Source organism: Somniosus microcephalus, chromosome 1 (genome assembly GCF_052327205.1).
Source record: "Somniosus microcephalus isolate GS21.2 chromosome 1, FLI_Smic_1.0, whole genome shotgun sequence".
NCBI classification, from domain to species: Eukaryota; Metazoa; Chordata; class Chondrichthyes; order Squaliformes; family Somniosidae; genus Somniosus; species Somniosus microcephalus.
In genome coordinates, this window is record NC_140987.1 from 116,238,673 (window position 1) to 116,261,338 (window position 22,666).

Here is a 22,666-nt window from a genome sequence, read left to right on the forward strand (position 1 = left end):
CATTTACCAAACATTGGATTATTGTTTGCATTTATAGAACACGAAGAAAATGTGTTTTGTTATACTTAACTCTATTGCCAGGGAACGTCTGTATTTCACGTTGGGGGATTGGAGCCAACATTTTTTTTTTTTTTTTAAGTGTGTACTAGTCCTACATTGTCATTTTTGTTTTGTTCTGTGTTCCTTTTGGCAGAACTAAGTGCTCATGGGAATAACTAACGTTTGTGATTAAGCACTACCATGGCTGGTTGGAACCATCTATCTATATATTTCATTTGCATTTCTAGAAGAAGTGATTTACCTACTAACTATCTTAAAGTTCTGTATATTAACACTAACTGCCCCTTCAACAACTTGAAAGGCTTTGATCTAGTATGTAATTAAAAGAAAAAAAAATACATTCCCCGTACTCGAGTAGTTTTAGTTTTCATTTTAAATCTATATTTCGTTAGTGCACTTTACTCTCAAATCTTTGTGCTAGGTACAGTGACAGAATGGAGAGCATATCTGGCAACTATGGAAGGAAATGAATTCAAACTGCAAGAATGCTCAACCTCAGTACCCTGTACATAGTTCCTAGAAGATGGATTTCACTGAGCTTTTTTATATTGGTTCTAGAATCGATGCATGGAGAACAAATCACGACTGACCATGTTTTAGAAAGCTAGAACACAATTGCAAGGCCTTTTATTCATTGAAATCCTTGTGGAGTGGGTTAGAAAGAGAATCATTTTCCCTGGTCTTCTAAACATAATGATCCTAATTCATTAGATAAATGTACACAGCATTTCCAGCTTGGTGTTGCATGGTGATTGCTTGTCATATTGTAGCATATTCTGACAAGATAGTGATGAGCTTTCCCTATGGGTTTAATTTACGTGAGAGTTCTGGAGGGAGTGCTAATTTTGATCCTTTGACTTATTTTGAAGGTACATAGCTCTTATGCATTCTAGGAGATTGGCGTTTCGACTGCATGCATTCAAAATTTTTCTACATTAGTATTTCATAATTAAAACTCGTCACTAAAGTGCTGCAATGGGATTCTTAAAACTTCACATGCTCAATCTTGTTTCCTCCAGGTAATTTACTTGAAAAAAACTCCAGAGGAAACCTACAGACTGTTGATAGGGGGGAATAACATATACCAACCTTTTAGGTAATACTTTTTAATTCCCTTTCCTGTCATTGATATTGAATAGTTTGTAGACCTGATCAGGACAATGCATGGAATCATCTTATAAACCTGGAACTTGGCAGTGTAACAGTATGCATTGCTAAACTCTGGCATGTTTGTCGTGACTATTACTTTGCTGTCACTGTATTTTCAGTGGTGCCAAGGAAGGAGAGAAATGAATGGTTGTGTAGTTTTCTCGCCGAGGTTGGATCCATCTGATCTTTTTTTATTTGGGGTTTGAAGGTTGAGATTAATGTGTAGAAGCAAGAAGGACACTGAGATCTGCTCACTAATGACTGCTGGGTAAATACTGACTCACTAAATATGTTGTTTGGTTTGCTTGCAGCCAAACATATATTGTGGTGGGTCTCTCAACAGGCTACTTTTACCCTCCTAACAAATATCCTGCTGCCTCCAATGGGAGTTATTGTTTCCTTCTTTATGACTGCATTTTAGATTCAGAGAGTTGGGGGGGAATTTTAACATCATAGACTTTGGGAGCAGGTGGGTAGTAAAATGCGCTGAAATTGACAGCTCGTCTGGAAGCCAGCTCCAACCCGTCGACTTCCGCATTTCACTGGAGCATGTTCAGCAGTATGCGAGGAAACACCCTCTGGAGAGGCGGGTTACCAATTGAAAGCAATTAAGACGTAGTTAACAGGGTTTTTTAAAAGGGGTCTTCAACTTTCATTGTGGGTCCATGGCTTTCCCAGGCTTCCTGGACCTCACCAGTGAAAGCAAGGGAAGAGCACAGTGGCAATTGAGGGGGGCTGAAAATACTGTATGTTCTGAGACCACACACCACCTTCCTTGCCTAAATGAAAGGCTTTTTCTCACAGCACTTAACATAAGAATTAGGAGCAGGAGTAGGTCATACGGCCCTTTGAGCCTGCTCTGCTATTCCATAAGATCAACTTCACTTTCCCACCCGATCCCCATATCCCTTGGTTCTCCTCGGGGCCAAAAATCTATCTATCTCAGCCTTGAATATACTCAAAGACTCAGCATCCACAGCCTAGAGAATTTCAAAGATTCACAACCCTCTGAGTGAAGAAATTCCTCCTTATCTCAGTCTTAAATGGCTGACCCCTTATCCTGAGACTGTGCCCCGTAGGTCTAGACTCTCCAGCCAGGGGAAACAACCTCTCAGCAACCCTGTCGATCCCCTTCAGTATCTTATATGTTTCAATGAGATCTCCTCTCGTTCTTCTAAAACTCCAGAGAGTAGAGGCCCAATCTACTCAATATCTCCTCATAGGACAACCCTCTCATCCCAGGGATGAATCTAGTGAACCTTTGTTGTACCACTTGTTTTGAGAGTTTGCTTTCAGTACTTTGCAGGTGATTTCTACAACTTTGAGGTAGTTTCTACTAGTTTGGAGGTGACTTTCACTACATTGGAGGTAACTCTCACTACTTTGGAGGATTGTGCCTCTGATCTCCACTTTACATCTGTCATATATCAGATCAGCATGGGTGGGTACTGCTTATGCTGTTTCACCTTGGACCTCGGATGAGGACCAAGATGAGGAGCAGCAGCTTTCTCCTCACAGACCTGTTGCTCCACAGGAGAGAGGGGATGAGCACAGAGGTATACCTCGCAGGAGGCGATACCTGCAACATGGTATGTAGACAGAGGATCAGCGTCTGAACATTACTGCCTCAGGAGGCTTGGTATCTCGTCAGATCATGGCAGACATTTCCACCCTGCTGGAACAAGACCTGCTGCCAACTGGACCTGGTGGCTGTGCTTTACCAGTGGCTGTCAAAATGATCACCGCCCTCAACTTTTTTGCCCCAGACTCCTTCCAGGGATCTGCAGGAGACATTTGCAGAATTTCGCAGTCGGCCGCACTCAAATGCGTCACACCGGTAACTGATGCCATGTTTGCCGAGGCAGGCAATTATGTACACTTTGCCACCAAGGAAGCCAGTCAGAATGAGTGTGCGCTCTGGCTCTGGCTGGCTTCCTACAGATGCAGGGCGTCATCGACTGCATATATGGTTCAGCGTCAGACAGTGGCCAATGAGAGGGACAGAATCGGTGGCTAGGAAGCGGAGTTTGTGGCAGGGACAGAAGGCAATGGCTTCGGTCTTCCCAATATTTAGTTGGAGGAAATTTCTGCTCATCCAGTGCTGGAAGTTGGACAAGCAGCTTGACAAATAAGAGGCAATGGAGGGGTCACAAGAGGTGGTGGTGAGGTAGAGTTTGTTGTCGGCATACATTTTGGAACCTGATGTTGTGTTGTCGGATGATGTCACTGAGGGGCAGCATGGAAATAGGAAGGGGCCAAGGATAGATCCTTGGGGGACTCTAGAGGTAAAGGGCTGGATTTTCTCAATGGAGACGAGTTGGAGGCAGGACTGCTACTTGTCGTGTCAATGTCCCGCCTCCATCCTTGTCTGACCAACCAGAGGGATTTTCCCCTGATTGACCTTGTTAAGCCCGACCTGTGGGCTCAGCAGGCCAATTAGGGAGAAAGTCACTGACGGAGCACGTCAACGTCAGACATGTTATCTGTCGAGACTTCTTGGAAGAAGAAATGTCAGCGTTTGACAGCTCTGTGAAGCTGTCAAACACTTGACATTCTCTGTAGTTTGATGAGTCGTTGTGTTCAGGACTCCTCAAACCTTTCAACTTTGTTGATTTCAGATGGCTGTTGGTTCGGAGGATCCAACAGCCAGTCTGTGAAATCGACAATGAGGATGTCGGGTCTCCCGATCCAGAGAGGATGAAGGCTGTAGGAAATAAACAAGGTAAGTGAACATTTTTTTACACTTATCACTCACCTTGCATACTTACAACTCCACACTTGCACCCATCACTCACCTCTACATCTTACTTCCAGGTGCCTCTGACCGCCGCAGACCTCCTTCACATCTCCTCCAACCCGGCGGGGTTCTCCGAGGTCAGGAAGCCTTCACCTGTGAAGGTAAAATGGCACTAATCCTTTTTTCTGCCTGTTAACTACCTGTTAACAGGCAGTTAAAAGCATTTAATGCCTTTCCCGCCTCTAGGAGACGGGACCTGAAGCAGCACATCTTCCTGCCTCCTGGCAAAAAGGCACAGGCAGGATGGGGGCTGGTTTGCCATCCACCCCCACTTTCTGCTACTTTACCAGCAGTCCCACCTCCCTGCCTGCCTCCTCGGGGCTTGGAAAATCCAGCCCAAAGGGTGCAAGAGCAGGAAGAGAAGCCATGGCAGGTGATTCTTTGGTTACAACTGGATAGATAGGAATGGAACCAAGCGAGAGCAGTCCCGCCCAGCTGGACGAAAGAGGAGAGGCGTTGGAGGAGGATGTGGTCAACTGTGTTAAAGATTGCAGACAGGTCGAGAGGATGAGGAGGGATAGTTTACCACAGTCACTTAGGATGCCACTTGTGGAGGAGAGGAGGGAAGAGAAATTGGACAGTGAATCAAAAAAGGGTAAGGAGTAACTAGTGTGTGAGAGCATCCATTGAATGCTGGGTGAGCCGCCATTGAATCTTGCTATGATGAATACTAAATCCTTTCTTCCTTTTCCCTTCTTTCTCACTTGTCCCCCTGAAATAAGTCAGACATATTCAGTTTTGATTCATTTGGCAGACCTTGGGTTTGCATTACGTTGTGAACAAAAGAACTCCATTAAAAAAAAATTCATTCATGAGATGTGGCGTCGCTGGTAAGGCCAGGATTTATTGCCCATCTCGAATCCAATTACCCTCTTGCAATACTGAAATCCTGGCCAATGCTAATAGCTTCTGCTGAACTTCCAAGATGCATATTTACAAAGCTTCAGCTGCCACATCTTTGCAAAAAAAAAGGTACTTAATTGGAAGCTATAAATATCCTTAGGCTTTTTTAGATCATGGCGCATCCAAAAATTGATCAACTTTAGAGCAGGAGGTGCAGCAGGATTTGTAAATTAATTAAATGCTCAAGCTCTTGAGGTGCAAAAAAATTAAATTCCAGTATTGTAGGGAAGAATGGGTTTAAGAAAACAAAGTTGAGCTGTACTTGATGATATTTCCTGATATTTCCTGTCCACTTTATCAGCAAGCTTTAAATATTGTAAGGTGATATACAAAGTTTGGGTTTAACACAAAATACAATCCTTAATTCACTTTTTGACAAGTATAAAACTTTTCTTATTGCAGGGATGCTTCATTTGGCACGTGCACATATAACCTAACAGTTTTGGACTGTTTACATGCTGTCAGTAAGGTAAGGTGGTAAATCCATTATCAATTAGCATTTCTTGGCATTGTGGCTGAAATTTTAATTTTGAGGGGGTGGGGGGTGCGTGCGGCAGGGAAACTCGGGGGAACGGGTTACCCACAGGCCCTGCCGAATTTAACGGCAAGGCCTGATTAGCATTTCAAAGCACTGTTTCCCATCCCCGCAGCCAGCCAGATGGAGAGGCTGTCGGGAGGCTAGGCCTGTAGCTCCAGACCGGAGAGAGGAGGGAGGGATCAAGGGGGGAGGTGTGGGTCGGGGCCAGTGGGGGGAGGCCCGGAAGGAGATCGGAAGAGTGGAGGGGTTGGCCAATCGCGGGGAGTTCACCTCCCACTTTACTGCATTGAATTTCATCTGCCATGTCTCCGCCCATTCCACCAGTCCTCTTGAAGTCTATTACTATCTTCCTCACTGTTTACTACATTTCCAAGTTTCGTGTCATCTGCAAATTTCAAAATTGTGCCCTGTACGCCCAAGTCCAAGTCATTAATGTATATCAAAAACAGCAGTGGTCCTAGAGCTGAACCTTGGGGAACACCACTGTATACCTCCCTCCAGTCTGAAAAACAGCTATTCACCACCACATTTTTTTCTACCCCTTGGCCAATTTTGTATCCATGCTGCTACTGTCCCTTTTATCCCATGGACTTCAATTTTGCTAACAAGTCTAATATATGGTACTTTATATCAAGTCCATATACACAACATCACCCACACTGCCCTCATCAAAAAACTCAATCAAGTTAGTCTAACCTGATTTGCTGTTAACAAATCTGTGCTACTTTCTTTTATTAGTCCACACTTGTCCAAGTGGCTGTTAATTTTCTCCCAGACTATTGTTTCTAAAAGCCGCCTGTAATTGTCAGTTTTATCCTTCTCCCCTTTTTTGAACAACATTTGCAATTTGACAGTCCTCTGGCACCACCCCTGTATTTAAGGAAGATTGGAAGATTGTGGCCAGCACCCCCACAATTTCTACTCTTACTTTCCTCAGCAACCTAGGGTGCATCCCATCCAGACCAAGTGACTTATCCACTTTAAGTACTGCCAGCCTTTCTAGTACCTCCTCTTTACTTGTTAATTCTTAAAATCTTTCATTTGCAGGCCCTGCAGTATGAATTCTTCAATTTTAATACATTTGATGTAGATGAATATGAGCATTATGAGGTTAGTGTTTTTCAATGGATTCAGAGATTGCATTTTCAAAGCAAGTTTTCTGATGCATTTTCCAAATAAATATTCTTCAAGACTGGCAGACATGTATATATGAATATATGAGCACATTTTATTTGCTTGCAGAGAGCAGAAAATGGAGATTTTAACTGGATTATCCCCAGCAAGTTCTTGGCCTTCAGCGGACCACATCCAAAGAGCAAAATAGAAAATGGTAGGTATTGAATTGTTAAGCTTGTACTCTGGTCTGTGAATGTGGTGCTTTAACTATTTAACTGTTCCCTTGAGATATGCATTTAATATTTGTGCAATGGTGCCTACAAACTTCAAAATCTCATGAAAGTGGTTTGTTTGGGTTTTGTTTAACGGATTTAAACCAACTCCAATGCTCAAATCTTTAACTCTTGGTGAACTTCAGCTCCTCCAAAACACTCTCTCGCACTCAAATCCACTCCGGCACCAAGTCCTGCTCACCAATCACCCTTGTCCTTTTTGACCTACGTCATCATTGACTCCCAGTTTCCCAATGCCTCAAATTTGAAATTTTTATCCCTGTGTTTAATGCTCTGTGAAGTACTTTGGGTCCTTTTCCTATGTTAAAACGTGCAAAAATACAAGTTGTTGTAGTAGTTGTTGATGTTGTAGTAGCTTATTGTAGTTGTATCAATAGTAATGATCGTATAAATGGCAATTTAGTCCAGAAAGATACCAAAAATTATTTTTTTTGTTTTGCAATTGTGATTATCTTTGAAGTTAGAGTTGGAAAATTCTAGAAATGTTGGTATTGTGTAAATTAAAAGTAATTGCCAAAATACTGTTTTTACCTCTACAAAGTACAGTTGAACCTTGATTATCTGGCATAAGACTCCCTCTTTTCCTCCCCTCCCCAAAATCCAGTAGATAATTGGAGTCGCCAAGTTATACTGCTAATTGCTGTTCTGAATTTTGAATGCAGTCTGTCCCCATCCACCCATCTCAGTCCTCTCCAGTAGCATTTCCCTCTGTTGCTCTGCTCCTGCATTGGAACAGCTAATCTATCCGATGAAATGCAGACCCAAAGGTCCCCATACATCCACTCTTGACTCTCCACATTTGTCCTGTGGCAGCTCTTAGCTACTGAGGTGAGTACTGAAGGCAGTAGCTACTCGCCTCCAAAAATCATATTGTCAGCCACTGTTGAGATCACAGCTGCTGACTTTAAAATTAGTACAGTGCCTGTCCAAATAAACGTGATCTTATGTCAGTGAGCAGTGTATCTGTTGAATTATCTAGTTACTGTATCAGCTGATCTTGCATTCAGCATGCTCACTGGCACATCATGGGCTTCGGCTGTTGTATCTCCTCCCACCACTCCACCCCCGCCCCCCAATCTTTAAACTTCTAAAAGAAAGCAGTTTAATTTAATAAATTCACACACAACTAAGCAATTAGCTTCCACGCCCTAGGGACTGGTAAATCAGCTATGTTTCCCCCTCCTGATCACTGCTCAATGACTCCTGTGTGAATATACATAAATGTTGTCTTTGGGTGAGAACATAATCTGCCTCCACTGTAATACCATCCATGGTCATTAATGGTGAGCATTGCCAAGCTACAAATGAAGGATGGTCACCTTGGAAAAGATCTTGAAGGGTTGCTAGTGTCCATGGAACTGAGAACCATATCCCAGTAACAGCCAGTACCTTTGAGAGATGGGGGATTTTTATTTTAAAAGCGTATAATCTTTGAGCATTAACCATGATGTATTCCACTCCTACCTGATCCCCTCTGCTGCAGAAACCCTCATCCATGTCTTTGTCACCTTCAGACTTGACTATTCCAAAGCTCTCCTGGCTGGTCTCTCCTCCCCCACCATCTGTAAACTTCCAGCTCGTCACTTTGTTGCCTCTTCCCTCCTTAACTCTGTAATCTCCTGCAATCCAGCCCTGCAATCGTGCCCCGCACCCCCGATCCCCTAACTCACCATTCCTTAACTCTGGCCTCTTGTGCATTCCTGCACCTCCTTTTGCCCTACCATTAATAGCCATGCTACCAGCTGCCTGGGCCCTATGCTTTGGAATTCCCTCTCTAAACCTCTCCAGCTCTCCCTCCTCCTTTAAGACTTTACTTAAAACCCACCTCTTCTAATATCTCATCCTTTGGCTCGTCATCCATTTTTTTGATACACTTCTGTAAAGTGCCATGGAACATTGTTCATTGTTAAAGGTGCTGTCTCTTGCCCATCCACTGCCCCGCCAAATAAAAGTTCGGACTTCAATTCATATACAATCGGATAATTTCTGATTCTGCACATTCAAAGAACAAGACAGCTTACTGAAGATAAGCTGGTGTATTCTAGTTAGCACTCGGTGGTCACTCATAGTGTGCTTGATTGATAAATATATGATTTTACAAACACGGAGATGACGAATGAATAGTCATAATAGTGAGACAGTTAGAGGCTGATGTGATGACAACCAGCCTCTAACGTCCATTGCACACAGCATTGCTTTTTACCTGCCTAACCAGTTTTAATTATGTTAAGGGTGTATAACATATTTTGTATTTAAAATAATTTTTTAAAACATTATGCACCATTTATGCTAGATATGGTTTTCTGCGGGTGTTAATAAACATCTGGGGGTTTTTTAATAGCAACCAGCTTAATGTTCTTTTAAGAACTTTTAATTCGTCTGCATGATATTTCAGGTCTTACTGTTTTGTAAATCAAAAGAAACAAATTGCTAATGGGAGAAATACTCAGCAAGTCAGTCAACCTGTGTAAAAAGTAAAGACAAATTAATGTTTCGGTTGTAAACCCTTCATCAGAACTCAGACCTGCTGTGTATTTTCAGCAATTTTTGGTTTAATTTTTTGTGTTGTGTATGAAACTGTATTAAATGTTGGAAATGAACTAAAGTCTATCTCCCTTCTTACCCTACTTTTTCCTTGCTGAATCAGGCTACCCACTGCATGCTCCAGAGGCCTATTTCCAGTACTTCCGAAAGCACAATGTCACCACAATTGTCCGTTTAAACAAGAAAATGTATGATGCCAAGCGATTTACAGATGCTCGTTTTGAGCACTACGATCTCTTCTTTGTGGATGGAAGTACACCTAGTGATGCTATAGTCAAAAGGTTTTTGAATATCTGTGAAAATGCAGAGGGTGTTGTTGCTGTGCACTGTAAAGGTATTGTTCCTGATTTTTATTTGCAGTGTTGGTGTTAACAATACTAATGTTATCCTAGTAGTAGAGCTAAAAAGGAAGAATGTGAAAACCTTAAAAATTAAAACAAACACAAAATGTAGGCTGGTCAACAACCAAAATGAAGGGTCCCACCCAAGTCTGTCTTTATCTTTCAGAACTGTAATGGGGTGAATCACATTTTCTGTTCCTGACTTCTAGATTATATAGATATTGTATTCTGGCTTGGAAATTCGATATTTGGAATTTTAAACTTGTAATTAGTAACAGCAGGTTGCCACCTTCAAATTCAAAAATACTAGATTACTGCTCATAACATTCGGTGGGGGGGGTGGTGGTAGGGGAGGGCAAATAGGAGGGAGCTTAAATAACAACTGAAAATGCTGGAAACACTCAGCAGGTCAGGTAGCATCGTGAAGAGAGAAACCAAGTTAATGTTTCAAGTTGATGACCCTTTGTCAGAACTGGGAAAAGTTAGAGAAGTAACAGTTTCTTAACTTGTCCTATTGCTATCTCCTTTTGCCTTGCACCATTATCCTTTTTTAAAAATCTCTCCTGCCTTCCAGCCTATCACAGACCTTCCCTTTGTTCTTTCCTCCCCTTTCCCTGCCCCTACACTTGCTTAAAAATCTGTTACTTCTCCAACTTTTTCCAGTTCTGACGAAGGCTCATCGACCTGAAATGTTAACTCTGTTTCTCTCTCCACGATGCTGCCTGACCTGCTGAGTGTTTCCAGCATTTTCTGTTGTTGTTTCAGATTTCCAGCATCCTCAGTATTTTGCTGTTGTCGGAGGGAGCTTAGTTGCTTCCAGTAATAGGATTTCTATTCTATCCTCCAATTTTTAACGGAAACACTGGACGTATTCAGTTTTGTTGAGTGAATTATGCATTCTGTTTGTTTTCCAGTGAATTCCCTTTAGCATAGTTCTGTATATTTTACTACATATTTTAAAGTTTTCAGACGTAAGAGAAATGACTGTGTGTATTTTTGAAATATTCTAGCTGGCTTAGGCCGAACCGGTACTCTAATAGCATGTTATATCATGAAACACTACAAACTAACAGCAGCGGAAGCCATTGCCTGGATCAGAATATGTAGACCAGGATCAATTATAGGACCTCAGCAGCACTTTTTAGAAGAGTGAGTACCATGTCATACCTAATGAAAATATTGTCAAGGAATGTTAAACACAGTTTAATGTTACTTGCCCATACCTGATATCTGCTTGAACTATATCCTGCATTACTGCAGGGAAAATAAATTGGTACATAGTCACTGCCAATTTTACATCGGCAACATGTTGGAGTTCTAGGAGTTTGTGCATTCAGTGATGGAACAGAGGCTTGTGTTGTGACCACAAATCACCACCGGGAGTTTGCAAGCCACGTGACCTGTTGGTGAGCAAAGTAAATGCACTTCTGAAGGGAGGAGGGGAAAATTGGATGAGCAGATCAAAGCCACTGATCTATTCTTACAAACTGTCAGATGCCATCTGAAAGTGGCAGAGGCCTGGCAGCATATCTGACATGGGAGATCTAAAGAGTTGCATACGACATAGCATTGGACTAAGTCATACAGAGTTGGAAGATTCCTGCTTGATGCATGGTCCTTGGGCAGTGATGGAGCACTACAGTTGTCCTGAGTGCTCCAGAGTAGGAAGGGAAAAAAATCACCATGGTTCTCACTCCTGATGCATGATGCCCACCCATCCCACACAAGGAAAGTACAAATATGTGGATGGACAGAGAACAGGATCAGGAGCTGCATCAGTGCCCCTCTTGGTTCACTAGCCTACTGATACTCGCTTTCTAGGTTCACGTGAAAAATGTACACTTGAATGAGTTGCTGGAGAGCATCCAGCATCTGTGGTATTTTACTCTAGCTCGAGCTATCACCTTCAAGACAAGAAGTGACAACATTGGGGGGAAAAAAAGCAGATGTGAAACCATTATGGAAACACTTTTCCCTTTTGTTCGCTGAGTCATCTTAACATTATAAAAGTGTACATGTTTGTGCTCATTATTGTATCTGCTACTTCAAGTAGCAGGCTTTTTTGAAAGGTGAGTGAAGAATGGATTAAAGAACTGAAGGTGAATGCATGAGGGAAGATGGTGATCAGAGCAGATTGTTTATTCTGAAGTTAGGTTTTTTAGTTCAGGTTACCACAATAATGAAGTACTGATATTCGAATAGCTTTATTACTATTATAAAGTTTAAGGCTGCGATTTTATCAGCACTGAGAGGGCGGGTTTGGAGACGGGTCAAAGGCTAAAATTGTGGTGTATGTGCCTTTAAGAGCCCCAGGTGTGCGTAATGCCGGTAATTGCCACTTGGGCTATATAAGCCTGTGTATTGTGTATATCCTTTAGAAACCCCCCCCCCCCCAGACTTGCTTAGTAAATACCTATGAACCAACTCCTGTCTTCAGTGTCTTTATCTACACACGGACACTACAGTGGCGACGAAGTGGAAACGGACTTACCTGCAATTCGGCAGCACCTCAAGGACATCGATTCCTCCAGCGTCCAGAAGACTCAAGGAAGTAAGAGAAACTGTGGTTTCACCAGCTGGCCAAGCTGGTGACAGGTACTGCGCTAATCCTTCCTGGGCGTCAGGCTGGAGCTCCAGCGGCGGGCTCTACAGCTGAGACAGGCAGCGAAATCGGAGGCAAGCAATAACGGACTGGGAAGGTGCACTCGAGAGACGGCCGGCGCGGCAAGCAGGTCAGCGTTTAGACCTCCGTCGGGAACGAGTCTCCAACAGTGAATAAACTGAAACCACAGTAAAACAGCGTTGTTATCGGTAGCAGCGGCGGAAAGCGCCATATCGTTGCTACAGAGAGAAAAAAAAAAGCGCGGGAAGCGCCATATCTTTTCTGAAATGCCTAAATCTGGTAATATTGAGGCTTTTGATGGCGAAATAGAAGATTGGACCACATACGTGGAAAGAGTAGAGGTTTATTGCACTGCAAATGGAATAACAGATGGAAAAAAAAGCTTCAGTACTTCTGAACTTAATGGGCGCGAAGACATACGGGCTGTTACGAAATTTAATCACTCCAGCCAAACCAAAGGACAAGACTTTTAAAGAAATTGTTGATACCCTGCAGGAGCATTTAAACCCAACACCGCTGCTGATAGCGGAACGATTCAAGTTCTTCAAGAGAAATCAACACAAGAATGAAAGTAACGCTGTTTACCTAACCGAATTAAGAAAGCTATCAAAGTACTGCCAATTCGGAGCAGGACTATCGGATTATCTTCGAGACAAATTTGTTTGCGGTCTCTTCAGTGAAGGAACACAAAAAAGACTGTTTTCTGAAAAAGATTTAACATTGGACAAAGCTTTCAGTATGGCTGTATCATACGAAGCAGCAGCAAAAGGAGCTGCAGAGATACAACAAGAGACACAGGACTTCGGCACCCATAAAATGACACAGGAGTTCGGAAGATGTTATCGCTGCGGCAGATCCACCCATAACCAGAGGGACTGCTGGTTCAAGGGCAAAGCATGCAGGCAATGTGGTAAGATTGGACACATTGCACGGGTATGCCAATCTGGACAAAATAAATCCACTGACAGAAAACAAAAAATCAATAAAGAAAAGTACAGGAAGGTACAAATGATGACGGACAATAGCTCCGAAGACCAGAATAGCGATAGCGACTCCGGAAACAAGAGACTAAGCTGTCTCAAATTACATAATGTACTTGCCAAAGAGGATTACCAAACCATTTGGGTTACCCTCACAATAGCAGGGTCCCCAGTTAAAATGGAGCTAGATACAGGATCAGCTCTAACCGTAATAAATCGACGAGATTACGAGAGGCTATTTTCGCATATACCTCTAAAAGACACATCCATTATCTTAAAAACATATACGGGGCAGAAAGTCTACCCCAAAGGAAAAATAAGGGTGCCTGTGGTATACAACGGCAAAGAAATACAAAAGTTGTATTTATACATTCTACAAGATGGTGGTCCACCGTTGTTGGGACGTGAATGGATAAGGAAGATACGTTTAGACTGGCACTCCATTCAGGCACTGACGGTGACCAGTAAGGAAAAAAACAATGATGACATCATACCTGAACGATTAAAAGACATCTTGGCCAACGCCAAAGAAGTGTTTCAAGAGAAACTAGGAACCTTGAAAGGCATCACCGCCTCAATAAAAGTGGAAGACACAGCAATTCCAAAAATTTTTAAGGCAAGACCGGTGCCATACGCAATACGTCCGGCAGTCGAGGCACAGCTGAAGAATTTGGAAAAGGCAGGCGTATTATCCAAAATAGATTGGAGCGAATGGGCAACACCCATCGTTCCAGTCATGAAAAAAACATTGGAAAATAACTCTGAGGAACAGAAAAAAATTCGCATCTGTGGGGACTTTAAGGTGACTGTAAACCCGGTCCTTCACACGGTACAGTATCCTCTTCCGAGGATAGAAGATATTTTCGCCTCACTATCCGGAGGGAAACGTTTCACAAAAATTGACTTGGCACAGGCATATCTACAGATGGAGGTTGAGGAGACCTCTAAAAAGTATCTCACAATAAACACACACAAAGGCCTGTACCAGTACAATCGACTGGTTTTTGGAATAGCATCAACTCCAGCTATCTGGCAAAGAGCTATGGAGCAAGTCCTGCAAGGGATTCCGGGGACTCAATGCTACCTAGATGACATCCTTATAACAGGAGAAAACGACAACGAGCACCGTGCCAATTTGGAGCAGGTGCTCACTAGGCTGAAAGAACGGGGCCTACGAGCAAATTGCCCCAAGTGCGAATTTTTCCAAAATCAGATATCATATTGTGGCCACATAATTAATAAGGAAGGGTTGCATAAGTCACCTGAAAAAATTGAAGCAGTCATAAAAGCCCCAGCACCTGAAAATGTTTCACAATTAAGGTCATTCCTGGGATTAATAAATTACTATCATAAATTTTTACCGAACTTATCAACTATTCTACACCCTCTTAATGATCTTCTACAGACAGGAGTGATTTGGAAATGGAACGAAGACTGTAAACGTGCCTTCCATAAATGTAAAGACTTAATCACATCCGAGAAAATTTTGGCTCATTACAACCCATCACTACCAATCAGACTGGCGTGCGATGCATCCCCTTACGGCATAGGAGCGGTATTGTCCCATAGATTCCCTGATGGCTCGGAACGGCCGATAGCTTTTGCGTCACGCTCATTGAACTCAGCTGAGCGTAACTATGCCCAGATAGACAGGGAAGCACTCAGCCTGGTATGGGGAGTGAAGAAATTCAACCATTACCTACACGGACAAAAATTTACCTTGCTGACTGACCATCAACCCCTCATCTCCATATTCAACCCTAAAAAAGGTGTCCCCATTATGACGGCACAAAGACTACAGAGGTGGTCCCTTTTTCTAGGGGCACACCAATACAACATTGAATACAAAGGGTCAAAACAGCATGGGAATGCTGACGGTTTATCACGCCTACCGTTGCCAACGATAGAAGAGGCACCTACAGTAGACCCAGTAGAGATATTCCACTCTACCATAGTGGAATGTCTACCGGTGACAAATTCTGCCATTGGAAGGGAGACAAGAAATGACCCTACTCTCTCTCGGGTCTACGATTTAACAGTGAAGGGATGGCCAGCACATGGCGAACCACTGTTGCCAGCATTCTCGCAAAGAAGAGAACAGCTGTCAGTGTGCCGAGGAACCTTGATGTGTGGATCCAGAGTGGTGATTCCACCCAAACTCCAGGATAAAGTGCTAAAGGAGCTTCACGAGGGGCATCTGGGTGGAGTGAAAATGAAGAACCTAGCTAGGGCGTTTGTATGGTGGCCAGGTATCGATGGAGACATTGAAGACATGACCAAGAGCTGCCTAGGATGCCAGAAGGTCCAAAATGCTCCGCCACAGGCCCCTCTACATCCATGGGAGTGGCCCTCATCTCCCTGGCAAAGGGTGCACATCGACTTTGCTGGTCCATTTATGGATTCAATGTTCTTAATCGCAGTTGATGCACACTCCAAGTGGCCGGAGGTAATAAAGATGTCCTCCACCACCACGGAAAAAACCATCACAGTATTAAGGACCATATTTGCCAGGAATGGGCTGCCGGAGCAGATATGTTCTGATAATGGACCGCAATTTGTGTCCGAAGAATTCAGAATGTTCTTAAAGAACAATGGGGTAAAGCACTACACGTCCGCCCCATACCATCCCGCCACCAATGGATTGGCTGAAAGGTTTGTCCAGACCTTCAAGAAGGCCATCAAGGCCATGGGTAATGAAGACATAAAACTTCAGCACAAGGTGGATAACTTCTTATTTGCATATAGGAATGCAACGCATATGGTTACTAACCAAACTCCCGCCATGATGTTCTACAATAGAAACCTAAGATGCCGGCTGGATTTGGTCAAGCCCAACATCCGAAGGGACGTGGAGAACCGGCAGTTCCAGGGCATGAATGAAAGGCCAACTAGGGCCTTCCAGATAGGCCAACTGGTTTTGGCCCGGGACTACCGTACCGAGAAATGGCAGCCTGGAGCTATCTGCACACGATTAGGACCACTGATGTATACCGTGGACATCGGAGACAGCATAATAAGGCGCCATGCTGACCAAATCATCAAGTCATCCGAAAAGGGACAACCTACACCACCACTCTATACATCTAACGATGAAGTAGAGATACCCATATCTACCTCCGATCCGGTGATACTGGAGCCCGATGAACCCGACACTGGCCTTCAAGCCGAATCAGCCTTGCCAGAAGAACCTACTACACCACCAGAAACTACTACACCCCCGAGGCGTTATCCGGACCGAGTCAGGAAGCCTCCTGAGAGACTAACTTATAATTAATTAATACAGCAATGTATATTATTTTGCATATAACATGTAATTAATAATTACTTAAAATATGATGTACTAGTTAGCTAGAAGGGGAGGAATTGTGGTGTATGTGCCTTTAAGAGCAATTATGGTGTATGTGCCTTTAAGAGCCCCAGGTGTGCGTAATGCCGGTAATTGCCACTTGGGCTATATAAGCCTGTGTATTGTGTATATCCTTTAGAAACCCCCCCTCCCCCCCCCCCCCCAGACTTGCTTAGTAAATACCTATGAACCAACTCCTGTCTTCAGTGTCTTTATCTACACACGGACACTACAAAAATCATTTTGATGGCGGGTTTGATTCCGCTGTCAACCCGCCTCCCAACAATTTTCTCAAGTGTCGGGTCCCCGGTTTGTGCATGGACCCGACACCTAGCGGTGGGAAGAGGATTAAAGCCACTTACCTGCCTGTTAACAAGTAGCTGAGAGTAGTTAACAGGCTATTTTTAAATTTTGCCGCTTCTGCCTCTGGCTTCCCGACGTCCAGACACCACGCCAGGTAAGTGTGGCGTGTTGTGAGTCTGCTGTAATGCTACTGCATTGATGACCGCTGCAGAAGTGGTGTGAAGGATCCAGTGGTGCACTGGTGAGTCTGAGAGAAAATCATTTTAATGCATTTACACATTTAGGTAACCAGTTTTGAAAACTATGTCTAGTGCCACCTCATTTGGAGAACCTCTCTCCCCAGTGACAGATCGCCCCTGTCACCTCACCTGCAGCTGCCATCTTTTCCAGCCTATGGGGGGAGTCACTAGAGAGCCTGGGTGCAAGAGCTCACCTTTGTACAGTGATTGTCAGTGTTTGCAGTCCCTCAATGCTGTAAAACACTGAGAAATGAGTTGTCAAAAAAAAATTGTGCGTGGTCCCTTGAAGAAAACGGGCAGATGACGCGTCATCAAATGATGTCATATGACCGGCTTCCTCTTAATTGGCCAGTAAGCCCACAGGGCGGGCTGAACAAGGTCAATCAACGTAAAATCACGTGCGTGGGCCGGATGCAGTTGGGGGGACCGGAAGCCGGAAACCACCTGACCCGCTCCCAACCCGCATCCATTGACAAAATCGCAGCCTAAGTGTCTGTGTGAGCTGAAGTTCTTATTTAAAGCTTGTATCAGTAATGGTGACCATGAAACTATCGGATGTCGTAAAAACCCATCTGGTTCATTAATGTCCTTTTAGGGAAGGAAATCTGCCATCCTTACCTGGCCTGGCCCATAGTTTACTCCAGACCCACAGCAATGTGGTTGACTCTTAACTGCCCTCTGAAATGGCGCAGCAAGCCACTCAGTTGTAAAAAAAAATAAGCTACGAGAAACAATAAGAATAAAACCGGACGGACCACCCGGCATCGACCTCGGCACCGGCTACGGACATGACAACAGCACACCCAGCCCAGTCAACCCTGCAAAGTCCTCCTCACCAACATCTGGGGACTTGTGCCACAATTGGGAGAGCTGTCCCACAGACTAGTCAAGAAACAGCCTGACATAGTCATACTCACAGAATCATACCTTTCAGCCAATGCCCCAAACTCCTCCATCACCATCCCTGGGTATGTCCTGTCCCACCAGCAGGGGTGGCTACACAGTGGTATACAGTTGGGAAGGAGTGGTCCTGGGAGTCCTCAACATTGACTCCAGACCCCATGAAGTTAGGTCAAGCATGGGCAAGGAAACCTTCTGTTGATTACCACCTACCGCCCTCCCTCAGCTGATGAATCAATACTCCTCCATGTTGAACACCACTTCGAAGAAGCACTGAGAGTAGCAAATGCACAGAATGTACTCTGGGTGGGGGACTTCAATGTCCATCACCAAGAGTGGCTCGGTAGCACCACTGCTGGCCGAGTCCTGAAGGACATAGCTGCCAGTCTGGGCCTGCGACAGGTGGCGAGAGAACCAACACGAGGGAAAAATCTACTTGACCTCGTCCTCACCAATCTACCTGTCGCAGATGCATCTGTCCATGAAAGCATTGGTAGCAGTGACCATCGCACAGTCATTGTGGAGACGAAGTCCCATCTTCACACTGAGGACACTCTCCATCGTGTTGTGTGGCACTACCACCGTGCTAAATGGGATAGATTCAGAACAGATCTAGCAACTCAAAACTGGGCATCCATGAGGCGCTGTGGGACATCAGCAGCAGAATTGTATTCCACCACAATCTATAACCTCATGGCCTGGAATATCCCTCACTCTACCATTACCATCAAGCCAGGGGACCAACCCTGGTTCAATAAGGAGTGTAGAAGAGCATGCCAGGAGCTGCACCAGGCGTACCTAAAAATGCGGTGCCAACCTGGGGAAGCTGCAGCACAGGACTACATGCATGCTAAAAAGCGGAAGCAGCATGCTATAGACAGAGCTAAGCGATCCCATAATCAACGGATCAGATCAAAGCTCTGCAGTCCTGCCACATCCAGTCGTGAATGGTGGTGGACCATTAAACAACTAACTGGAGGAGGAGGCTCCATGAATATCCCCATCCTCAATGATGGTGGAGCCCAGCATGTGAGTGCAAGACAAAGCTGAAGAATTTGCAACCATCTTCAGCCAGACGTGCCAAGTGGATGATCCATATCGGCCACCTCCTGAAGTCCCTGCCACCACAGAAGCCAATCTTCAGCAAATTTGAATCACTCCACGTGATATCAAGAAACGGCTGAGCGCACTGGATACAGCAAAGGCTATGACAACATCCCGGCTGTTGTGCTGAAGACTTGTGCTCCAGAACTAGCTGCGCCTTTAGCCAAGCTGTTCCAGTACAGCTACAACACTGGCATCTATCCGACAATGTGGAAAATTGCACAGGTATGTCCTGTCCACAAAAAGCAGGACAAGCCCAATCCGGCCAATTACCGCCACATCAGCCTACTCTCAATCATCAGCAAAGTGATGGAAGGAGCCGTTGACAGTGTTATCGAGCAGCACTTACTCACCAATATCCTGCTCACTGATGTCCAGTTTAGGATCCGCCAGGACCACTCTGCTCCAGACCTCATTGCAACCTTGGTCCAGGCATGGACAAGAGAGCTGAATTCCAGAGATGAGGTGAGAGCGACTACCCTTGGCATTAAGGCAGCATTTGACCGAGTGTGGTATCGAGGAGCCCTAGTAAAACTGAGGTCAGTGGGAATCGGGGGGGGGGACTCTCCTGGCTGGAGTCATACCTAGCACAAAGGAAGATGGTTGTGGTGGTTGGAGGTCAATCATCACAGCCCCAGGACATCGCTGCAGGACTTCCTCAGGGCAGTGTCCTAGTCCCAACCATCTTCAGCTGCTTCATCAATGACCTTCCCTCCATCATAAGGTCAGAAGTCAGGATGTTTGCTGATGACTGCACAGTGTTCAGTTCCATTCACAACTCCTCAGATAATGAAGCAGTCCATGCCTGCAGGCAGCAAGACTTGAATGACATTCAGGCTTGGGCTGAAAAGTGGCACGTAACATTCGTGCCACAGAAGTGCCAGGCAATTACTATCTCCAACAAGCGAGAGTCTAACCACCTTCCCCTGACATTCAATGGCATTAACATTGTCGAATGCCCCACCATCAACATCATGGGGGTCACCATTGATCAGAAACTTAACTGGACCAGCCACATAAATACTGTGGCAACAAGAGCAGGTCAGAGGCTGGGTAGGGTATTCTGCGGCGAGTGTCTCACCTCCTGACTCCCCAAAGCCTTTCCACCATTTACAAGGCACAAGTAAGGAGTGTGATGGAATACTCTCCACTTGCCTGGATGAGTGCAGCATCACCAACACTCAAGAAACCCGATGCCATCCAAGATAAAGCAGCCCGCTTGATTGGCACCCCATCCACCACCTTAAACATTCACTCCCTCCACCACCGGAATACCGTGGCTACAGTATGTACCATCTACAAGATGCACTGCAGCAACTTGCCAAGGCTTCTTTGGCAGCGCCTCCCAAACCCGCGACCTCGCCTCCCAAACCCGCGACCTCTACCACCTAGAAGGACGAGGGCAGCAGGCGCATGGGAACACCACCACCTCCAAGTTCTCCTCCAAGTCACACACCATCTTGACTTGGCAGTATATCGCCGTTCCTTCATCGTCGCTGGGTCAAAATCCTGGAACTCCCTCCCTGACAGCGCTGTGGGAGCACCTTCACCACACGGACTGCAGCGGTTCAAGAGGGCGGCTCACCACCACCTTCTCAAGGGTAACTAGGGATGGGCAATAAATGCTGGCCTTGCCAGCAATGCCCACATCCCATAAACAAATTAAAAAAATGTTCTGGGTAGGTTCCAAAACAAAGCATATAGAAGGGGTCTCCTCACGATGTGGTCTCCTCTACATTGGGGAGACCAACGCAGATTGGGTGACTGCTTTGCGGAACACCTCCGTTCAGTCCGTGAGGGTGACCCCGAGCTTCCGGTCGCCTGTCATTTCAATTCACCGTTCCATTCCCACTCAGACCTCACCGTCTGCAGCCTCTTTCATTGTTCCACGGAAGCTCACCGTAAACTCGAGGAACAGCACCTCATCTTCCGATTAGGCACCTTACAGCCTTCCGGACTCAATATCGAGTTGAACAACTTCAGATCATAACCTCGGCCCTTATTATATTTTTATATTTTTTATCCACACTTTTGGTTTGTGACTTCCTTTTTTTTCCTCTCTCCCCCACATGGCAGCTGTCTTTCACTCTGCCAGCGCATTTCACACTTCATTTAGAGCCATTGTCTGTTTCTTTACCTATCCTATTACTATCTCGTCTCACCTTGAATGTCTCTTAATGTCTCTTCTTTCATCCCCTCCCCCCCCCCCCCCCCCCCCCAAACTGCCTTTTGTTTCATTTCCTGCCTTTTCTCTCAGTTCTGTACAAGGGTTTCGACCCGAAACGTTGGCTCTCTTTCTCTCCACGGGTGTTGCCTGGCCTGCTGAGTTTTTCCAGCAGTTTCTGTTGTTCTATAGAAGGGGTGAAGGGCCTTTTTCATTCCTACATGCATTATATTGTTTATATTATACTTGGCAGGAAACAAGCTAATCTATGGGCCCAGGGTGACCTTTTCCGTGCAAAATTAAAAGAACAGCAGAATGGAAAGGACAAGGTTGGTGTTACACGGATCCTTTCTGGGGTTGACGATATTTCCATTAATGATAATCAAAACAAGATGAGTGACGAACAAGAAAGTCACATGGTAAGTGAAATTTTGGTACAATATGCTCCAATTTTTGGATAGCGTTAATCAAGTTACCTATATAAAACACTAGTTCAGCCCCGGCTGTATTATTGTGTCCAATTCTGGGTACCACACTTTAGGGAGGACGTGAAAGGTTTGCAGAGGGTTTAGAAGAGATTTACTAGAATGGTTTCGGGGAAGAGGGATTACAGTTACTTGATCGACTGGAGAAATTGAGGTTGTTCGCCTTAGAGCAGAGAAGGCCAAGATGTGATTTGATGGAGGTGTTTAAAATCATGAAGGGTTTAGAAAGCGTAAATGAAGAGAAACTGTTTCCAGTGGCTGAAGGGCCAATAACCAGAGGGCACAGATTTAAGGTGATTGGCAAAAGAACCAGAGGCGACTTCAGGAAAAACTTTTTTACGCAATGAGTGGTTAGGATTTGGAATACACTGCCTGATAGGGTGGTGGATATAGAGTCAATAGTAGCTTTCAAAAGGGAATTGGATAAATACTTGAAGTAGGAAACATTGCAGGGATATAGGGAAAGAGTGGGGGAGTGGGACTGACTGGATTGCTCTTCGAAAGAGCTGGCACAGACCCAATGGGCCGAATGGCCACCTACCATGCTGCACTATTCTATGATTCTAAGTTCTTCAGTTTCACTGCATATCACAGAAATGGTTATTAAAAGATAATACTCTACAAAGATATTGTCCTAAAAATGTATAAAAAAGAACTCCACCATATTATTTAACAACTTTTCTAAACTTTGTAATGTCCATCTTTAGGCTTTTTTCTGGGACTATGGTAAAATTGCCTATTTGAGTGCTGTACCAGTATCTTGCAGGCCTCCTAAAACCGA

At 44.6% G+C, this 22,666-nt stretch overlaps 1 protein-coding gene across 2 annotated transcripts in view; it reads left to right on the forward strand.

Annotated features, from left to right (window-relative positions):
* LOC147124314 (dual specificity protein phosphatase CDC14A-like) overlaps nt 1-22,666 on the forward strand; it is a 122,197-nt gene that overhangs the window by 86,849 nt on the left and 12,682 nt on the right. For both annotated transcript variants that reach the window (XM_085984898.1, XM_085984903.1), the window contains exons 5-11: nt 1,080-1,156; nt 5,312-5,378; nt 6,495-6,557; nt 6,690-6,777; nt 9,504-9,734; nt 10,752-10,890; nt 21,654-21,819. In XM_085984898.1, coding sequence (XP_085841024.1) covers nt 1,080-1,156; nt 5,312-5,378; nt 6,495-6,557; nt 6,690-6,777; nt 9,504-9,734; nt 10,752-10,890; nt 21,654-21,819 — 831 coding nt within the window. The remainder of the gene's footprint in view (nt 1-1,079; nt 1,157-5,311; nt 5,379-6,494; nt 6,558-6,689; nt 6,778-9,503; nt 9,735-10,751; nt 10,891-21,653; nt 21,820-22,666) is intronic.